Source organism: Diadema antillarum, unplaced genomic scaffold (assembly GCF_040938485.1).
Source record: "Diadema antillarum isolate AM-2024a unplaced genomic scaffold, OU_Dant_1.0 scf00000035, whole genome shotgun sequence".
Classification (NCBI taxonomy): Eukaryota; Metazoa; Echinodermata; class Echinoidea; order Diadematoida; family Diadematidae; genus Diadema; species Diadema antillarum.
In genome coordinates, this window is record NW_027270924.1 from 4,206,800 (window position 1) to 4,215,353 (window position 8,554).

An 8,554-nucleotide genomic window follows, 5' to 3' on the forward strand; every position below is an offset into this window, starting at 1 on the left:
CAGGACTTAGGGTTCAGGTTTGGGTTGTGATATTAGTATTTTAGGTTTAGTTTGATGTGAGGATTAGGGTTAGGGTTAGGGTTATGTTTGTGGGTAGAATTTATGTTTAGCTTAGCGTGCAAATATTTCATGGCGGCAATTGTCACAGGGGCAAATGTCAATGAACCATATTATAAACCTTCCCATTTCCTACCTTTTTTGACAGCATTTTGTTTCTCTTCCCCATAATTGAATTGCTGTTCTAACCTCTTGCAATAACTGAATACAGTGTAGCTGATTCTGACCTTATTAAACATGTTACTTCTTTCAAAGTTACACTAAGAAGTTACACACTAAACTGCACTATTTTCTTCTTCTTCTTGATACAGTGTACTTCCACGAAATAACGGCATCGGTAACTAATGTTTCTTGTTGTTAAGCTTCTTGTAATTGTACGAATATGATACAATGTATTTTCAGTGTCTTTATAGGACATTAAGAAGTAGCACTGCAGACACTAATTATCTTTGTTACAATATCATCTAATGATTACTTATTACCAGCGTTGCTTTCATTATTCAAAGTCCGGAATTTTAGCTCTGGATGTCTTCTGGTCATGAATGAAATTGTGCCAGGTATTTCCTGATAACACGAATTCCGGTACTGCATAACATCAGCCAAACTATTATTTCCTCTGTTTTCAATCTAAAGAACGATGACTTCTTTGCCCTTAATTCAATTTGACAATATTACATGTGAAATCCATACCTGAAATTACTTTCTACAATGTCCCATTGAGATTACCATAGTTATGAACATTGTGTATACAACATTCTGGGTTAGTTGAGTTATCAAACGTCCCTCGCAGGTCCTACTAAAGCTCTGAAAAGTCTTCGTTGCTTTCTCGCGTTTCTTACGTCAGCTCACTTGTTCACTTTCACTGAAACTTATTGACTTGTAACTTGTTTCACAGATATCACCGTAATGATGATAACGTATAGTAAACATTAATAAACATTGGAATTATCCGAAAGACCATGCATTATTATAAAATATTATGACACATTTTATGTTCTCAAGCATATTTATCATTTTTGGTTGTTGTTCTTTTTTTTCGTTTTTGTTTTTTTGTTTTGTTTTGTTTTTTTTAATACACAAAACCAGCTTATTCAGAAATATAGCAAGGCACTTGCGATATCTGTTTAGTCCAGCCTGGCACGAAGAATGAAATGCCAGAAAACCTTTTTATAATTCACGAGCAAATACGTGTGCCGTCTACATTGATACCACTAAAGTCTGACGACGTAATTTACCTTAGATTGTATTATATATATTTTTTAATAGTAGGGTGGAAAAATGAGACTATTTAAATGATGACATGTCCTAGTCCAAGCTAGAAACATGATGAAGTTCGTGCGTTCCTATAATTTTAAATTGCATTCATTTACCAATGTACTTCGGTAATTATAACCCAACACACCTGATCATCGTGCATACACAAACGTCCTGGTAGGAAACAGGTATCTTCAATGAGGTATACAGATAGATCATGTACATTTACAGCGTATCGAGAAAACACTCCAAAATAACATCCATTAATTCAGTGTACAAACATGAATGTGATTTGTCCTGTCAAGGATTCCACTTGTTGCTATAAGTCCTTAGTGTATTTACAAATCAAGTTTATCTTACATTTATCTTATAGTAACGCAACCAATATGAGTTTTCACAAAATGGAGTTAATGTGTCACTAACACGAATATTGCAAAGAATGAGTTTTGAATGATGACAATGATGCTTTATGTATAATTTTCATCAGTGGATAATGATAAACATCACAGGTTATAATTATTTTGCTTTGCGTTCGTTCATAAATATTACTTTTGCTTTTCACTTGAATTCAACCTGTTAAGGACGAAGGTCGAATCCTCTTTGAAGGCTCTCTTCAAAAAGGCATTTGTTCTCATACTTCCGGGTTATACTGCATGGTTGTAATTAAGGTTTATAAAGCTTAAATGATTCCCTAACGCTCCATGACGAATAGTTCACAGATAATTTAGCCAAAATATAAGTTGATATATTAGAAGTTTTGTTAGTGCGCACCTTCTTACTATTTTCGGATTAACAAACCTTCGGAATAACAAACCTTACATTATTTTTGGATTAACGAACCTTTGGAATATCGAACTGTTTTTCAATTTCAGATTGAAGAATTTCCGGACGAACGAACCTTATGATCAACAAGCCATTGGAAATCTGAACTTTATTTAATTTTCGGATATTCGAATCTATTATTTATTATGTTAGGATTAACGAACCTTCCAAATTCCAAATTTCATATCATTTTTAGACCAACGAACCTTCTGAATTACTCCGCAAATTTTCGAATTAAGGAACCCAATTTAATTTTTAAAATAACAAACATGTATTTAAAGGGAATTTGTGTGTTACGGAATAACGAACATCCGGATTGACGAACATTACCCATCGTAATCCCCAACTATATTCGTCGCTGTTGTGAAATTATTTTAATACCAGTTTGCAAAATAAGTATAAAGGCATCTTTACAGTTCTGGTTCGCGAGGAATACTCTCATACACTGTTGAATTGAAGTGATCTTCTGTTTGGGGGGAAATTTCGTTTTCGTACAAATCTATCTTTGTGGAAGACAAGCTGTTGTGGCTCTCACAGCCATCATTGACGCTTTCACCAGGATCTGCTTCTAAAACGAGATAGCCATGTTCATCCATCTCATGCTCCACTCGTGACCCTCGGGTCATTGCATAAGGGCCAAATTCGGCATTTCCTTCAATATTCCAGTAGGTAGGACAGTACTGCGGTTCTGGAATAGGCGCGGATTGTTCGGAAGCTGAGGGAATTTCGTGGTAAATTGACGATTGGCATTTCCCACATTTGTCATCTACACCTCTGGCCTGAATAGATGACGCTATGCTGATTTCTTTACCACATGGTGACACACTTGCTTTAGGTTGAAATCTAGTAGCTCTGTGCAGACTGACATTGGAAAGGAGGTAGCCGTCTTCATCAATATCTTCTTCCTCTTTATTAAAATGCCTGGATTGAAGAAATATTACCTTCTTCTTCCCTTTCTTCTCTGAACCTGACATGTCCATGTATAGTGCTTTCGTGTTATCCGCTGCCTCATTATTACACTCGTGTTTACCACCCTGGTGTATGACGTCATGAGGACATGATCTAGTGTATGCTGAACCTCTCCCGCTCCTCTGTCTAGTTTCACGAGATCGGTCCGTTGAAGATGACGTATGACCCTGTATCAGGAAACCCACAAAAAAAATCGCCAGGAGGCATATCTATATGAGGATAGCTTCTGAAAAGGGAAATATAATTACTCAGCAAACTTTCATGTTTCCTCATCATCAAAATACATGATTGGAAATCAAAACAAACAGGAATGATGCTTTAGAGAAAAGGAGATCCGAAAAATACCGTCTATTCTAGTGCAATGAGTCAACTTATGTCGACGATTTGTGTGTGGACTAAGTCGACATTCAAAACTAAAAAGCAACTACAGGTACAGATTGTCAGATAGACGTAGATCTCGGGGCACTTAGTTGCATTAGTTTAGCATGATCATATCAAAATATCAAAGGTACCGCTGACTGAAATATACAGTGGACTCCCGTTATAACGAAGTCCTCGGGACCGGCAGTTTTCTTTCGTAATATCGAAATTTCGTTGTAAATGAACAGTGTTAAACAATTAATAAACAAAACAAAACATATAGTGGATAATTTTGCGGAATTGTATCATAATCGTGTTCGATATAACGAGAGTGCAGTGCACTGTAATCACCTACGTTTGCTCGATGGAATGAGATAAAAGAATTTGCTCTATATCAAAGCCCGCAACACGCTCTGAATTGAAATACACTCACACACACACACGCATACACACGCACACACACACACACACACACACACACACACACACACACACAAGTTGAGGGGTTTCTTGCTTTCTGTTCCTTTTTGAAGAATGCTCACCCCCTTAAGATATGTATATATATATATATATATATTATATATATATATAACACTTTCACATGTAAAACCACAACCTGCGAACCCGAATTTATGTGTCGTTAATCACCTCTGCTGAGTTCTCATACGTGTTTTCTCGGTGACCGATGGCGCCACCAGATTTGTTGTCTGGATGTTGAGGCAAAACATAAGTGTCGATACTGGTAGAGTGCAATAAAACAACGCCGTCTGTTGAGCCTGGTGTCGAAGTGTTCAGAGGATTCAGCTGCGACTGCTCTTCACTTGAGTTGACATTTGACTGACCAGAAGCCTCTGTACGCCTGTATTACATTATGTAAAATAAAGAGGAAAAACGTTAAGGAGTGAATCCATACTGTCAAACTGGAGGAGATGTAATTATAGACCGCTTAAAAAAATAAAATAAAAATAAAAGAGTTATGAGACATTATTACTACGTAACCATAAATTAGCTAGTATAGTTTAATACAAAAGAAAGTTTTAACTTTTTGTTGAAAGTTTTGATGTGATTAGAATTCCATTGAGATGTAGCTTTCCTCTTTTTATTTTCAGTTTAGATTTGATTATTTTCATTATCAGTATGTTACAAAACATCATCAGGAGAATGCACTGATAGGTAAAACAGCAAATTCTAGCTGAGATGTTTTCTCCTCTATTTGATCCCTTGATAAGGTATGTTTATTCAGTGTTCACCGTTGTATTGGTGGTGAGATTTTGCGAAATAAGTAACAAAAATATCGTTATAATGACAGAATTACAAAATCAGAAATTCGATTCCCATTGACTTTAATCATACTGTTGTGATGACCTGTTACCACTAAATAAATAAACCACCCCTATTCCCTTTCCCCATATAATAGTTTGTATTAAAAAAAGTCACCTTTTCTTTTGATGTTTCCACCAAGCCATTATCATGGACAGTATGACAAGAACGGCGAAAACAATGCCGAGAAGGGTTCCCAAGATGTACGTAATCCCACAAAGTTCGGTATCTGGTTCGGTATCTGGAAGATAAATCATCTAGTTATTCCATCGTCACCTCGAAAGTCAATGGAGGAAGAATTTTCTCTCGCAGTTTTTTTTTTTCTCTTTAATGATGACTATAGGCAGAAATGACGTTTGTTTTTGTTTTTCATAATCAGATCAAATCATTATGAAGAGAAATAGTTCTATTTTGTAACCTGGCAAGATTTCTCACTTTGCTGAATTATCGCAGTATACTAACATTAAAAAAAATTGTTTTTGCTGTTGACGAGTGACTGCTAAGATAGCATGAGATGAGAGACTTCAGAAAATCAGATTATTCGTGCCCGGTTTGAAGGGTTGTACTCATAGAAGTTCACGCACTTGACGGAAAGAGCATATGGGAATTATTACACAAATTCGTAAGCAGATTTTGTAGTGATTACTGTAATACAAAATAATATAATGTTTATCACAACAGTTCCTAAGTCCCTGATTTAAGGCAGAGCATTCAGACCTGACCAAAACTGTAAACGAATAAGGGATTAACAAAATGTTATATTAGATGGGTTAGTCAAATACCGGTTAGTGAATGGCTAAATACAGTCACGTGATAGAGGCACATTGGTTATGTTCGCCCATGGGCAGAACATTTTTGTAATGTTCTCCCATGGGAAAACATTTTCACGTAACAAATGACAAACGATACCAAACGATTGAACGATCATATTTTCCACGCCATCGATAGGATAAATTTGCCTATTCCATACAATGTGAAAAAGCAGATGACCGATTATTGTAATACGTACGAAAGTGTGAGAGAAGGAGATGCAACTCCCGCTCTCCTTTGAAGTCATGCGCGGCACCGCCGAGAAGTTATGTGCTTAACTACAGGTGGGAACCAGGTGCTTTGACAAAAGAGAGCGTGCAATAATCGGAACTAGGGCTCTCACACCAGGAAAGACTTACCCCTACTGCGGTTCGCTCTCTCTCTCAATGTGATGGCAACAATGAATTTGTGTGCCTTGAATTGGAGCAGCGAATCAAAATGCAGCGTAAAGTGACAATTTTAACAGTAACAAGTTTAAAAGCACGCTGGAACACGCTTTAGCAGAGGACTTTATTTGAAAGATCAAAATATCCCAGATTGAAAGATTAAAAAATAAAATGCGCAAATGTGCGCATCATAGGTTTTTCAGAGGACCAAATTTTCATTTCATGTCGATTTGCACATCACGAAGAAACTAGAAATATATGTTTATAATATCGAATTCTTTCCTAAACTCTTCTCAGTCAATTCGAGCATTTCACTTTAGATTTTACGATGAAATATAGCTCGTAATTCGATGAAAAGTGAAATGCATTCGTCGTCTCCAAACTTCGTCTTGCAACTGAGTGGTGCTGAGCATGACTTAAAAGCGTAGTGGAATGTTAGACATCCCATCGTCAACGCTTTGAACCCGAGCATGTGTTTGCATGAATTATGAAGAGTTGCCACTTCATCAGTGTAACACATCCCTGGCGCGAGCGATCGAAAGCGTTGTACTGGTGATTTGACTAACCCATATAATACATGTATAGCAAATGATGACTTTTGTTGTCGGGAACAGGGTTTGAAATGCTATTTCGGGAGGCTATAAGTCCCTCGACTACGTCTCGGGACTTATAACCTTCCTCAATAGCATCCAAACCCTTCGGGTGGAACTTTCGGTATGTTCCCTCCCCCGCCAGTCATCTTCTGTATACTGTGAATGTTTACTTTGCATAGGCAGACGTTTGGCTTTTGTAAGCCATATTCACGAATGGAGCTTTTTCGAGAAAATGCATTTTTGTTAGACTAACGCAAATGTGTTCTATGGCAGTAACGATACTACTGTACGAAGACCTGATAAACTCGCCAGACATAATATGTTTTCTTCAGCCTTGTTGAGAGAAAAAAAAAAACACATTACAACTTGCCGTTTCTTCATGGACAATGGGTATTCTGACTTTTGGATATGCATCGTCTTTCTGTCTGTCTTGCTTTGCTGTCTGCGACTTTCTTCTTGTAATGCGTTCATTGTTTAGATGTCACATATGTACACACTAGTAGTTATGTACATGTATGATGTACTGCATGCATGGTTGTTTTAATGTTTATGTACACAGGTTGACCAGATTAATTGAGAACATTCTATTATAGATATAGTACATACAGGCTGACCAGATTAGTGTAGAATTTTCTGTTTGGTATAGCTCCAGTACAATTGTACATGCATGTGACAGGAAATACATTATACCTCACTCAATCTAAGATGATATCTCACCTAATCCAGAATGTTCTAGGAAGTGCTTACATATTTGGCTGAGTGATGCACTGTCCCTGTAGCCCAATGTGATTGGTGGTTATTTTTGGTAGGAAGTTTATGCACATAGTTAGGCAGTGAGTCAGCTAGGATTTCTGGAACAGTCTTGGACTTGCTAGTTATACAAGTGTGTAGCCCCGGGTTGGAGCAAATTACAGAATACAAATTTGTATTCACGAAAGGGGTAAATGGACATATATAAGTCGGACATATATAAGCCGGAGAAATTCTGCAGTAGGCAGAGTACCCAACACCTCTGCTCTGAGAGTTAAGTCACTCCTGGCTCTGAAGCGACTTGTTATAGTCATTCCTGTGTTACCTGCTGACCTGCTATGTTTGTGGAGATAAGGCCTGGGAGACATTTTGCCTTCAGAAAATTAATTTGCCAGATTGGAGACAGACTCCATATTTTAATGTCAACGGACATTGCCACGGCAAAGCTGTGACGGGCTGGATATCTAGCTGGACATTATTGAGTGAATCATCATTCAACGCATCGACTGGACGCAGTCGTCATAACATTTGGATTCTGCACGTTTCGCTGTGGACATATATACCCTGGATCTTTGCCCTGGATCTATATCGTGGATTATTGTAATCGGTGCCTCTGGATTTACGTCGGAGGAATCATTCATCGGTGCATCAAGGATCATTCATCTGTGCATCAAACATCGTATTTGGACATTTCCAGGGGATTACATGGATATTGTGATTTAAGATTTGGCTGTAATGCGTGTAAGTGATTCTAGGCCCTATTACTGATTTATAATTGTTTCTATTGATCATTATTGAACTGATGTGAAAACCGATTACGAGTCTGTACCCACAATATCACTGTTAATAAACCGCCTGAACATCAGATGATTGTTTCTTTTGTGCGATCATTCTCAGTGTGATTTTGGTGGTAACAACATGAACGCAACTCACAAACTTTCATTAGAACGGAACTGGGCAAACGCTTTATTGATTCCCATGTTATTTTAATATCAGACTTTTTTTGTCATCATAAACCGGTAGCACTTTCATATCTTGAATTTAATTTCAAATAAAATGATTTCAAATTTACCATGAATAGTCACCAATGGTTTGCAAAACAAAAGGGTTACCCTAAAATGTAGATCAATTGCAGCAAAATAGTTTTGACGTAATTACTGCCAGTGAGAAGGGGAAAGTGCGGTAAAAAAAAGCACTTGCTATATGGGTTGAATCAATTACTAAACGCAAGTG

General features: G+C 37.3%; 1 protein-coding gene across 1 annotated transcript; it reads right to left on the minus strand.

The window, feature by feature from the left end:
* Positions 1 to 2,359: 2,359 nt before the first annotated feature.
* LOC139743984 (uncharacterized) lies at positions 2,360 to 4,955 on the minus strand. Its single transcript, XM_071654454.1, has 3 exons — positions 4,900 to 4,955; positions 4,111 to 4,321; positions 2,360 to 3,269 (listed from the first exon to the last, which is right to left on the minus strand). Exons 1-3 carry the CDS (start codon positions 4,932 to 4,934, stop codon positions 2,544 to 2,546), a joined length of 972 nt encoding a protein of 323 aa, XP_071510555.1. The 5' UTR covers positions 4,935 to 4,955; the 3' UTR covers positions 2,360 to 2,543.
* Between the last annotated feature and the right edge of the window lie 3,599 nt (positions 4,956 to 8,554).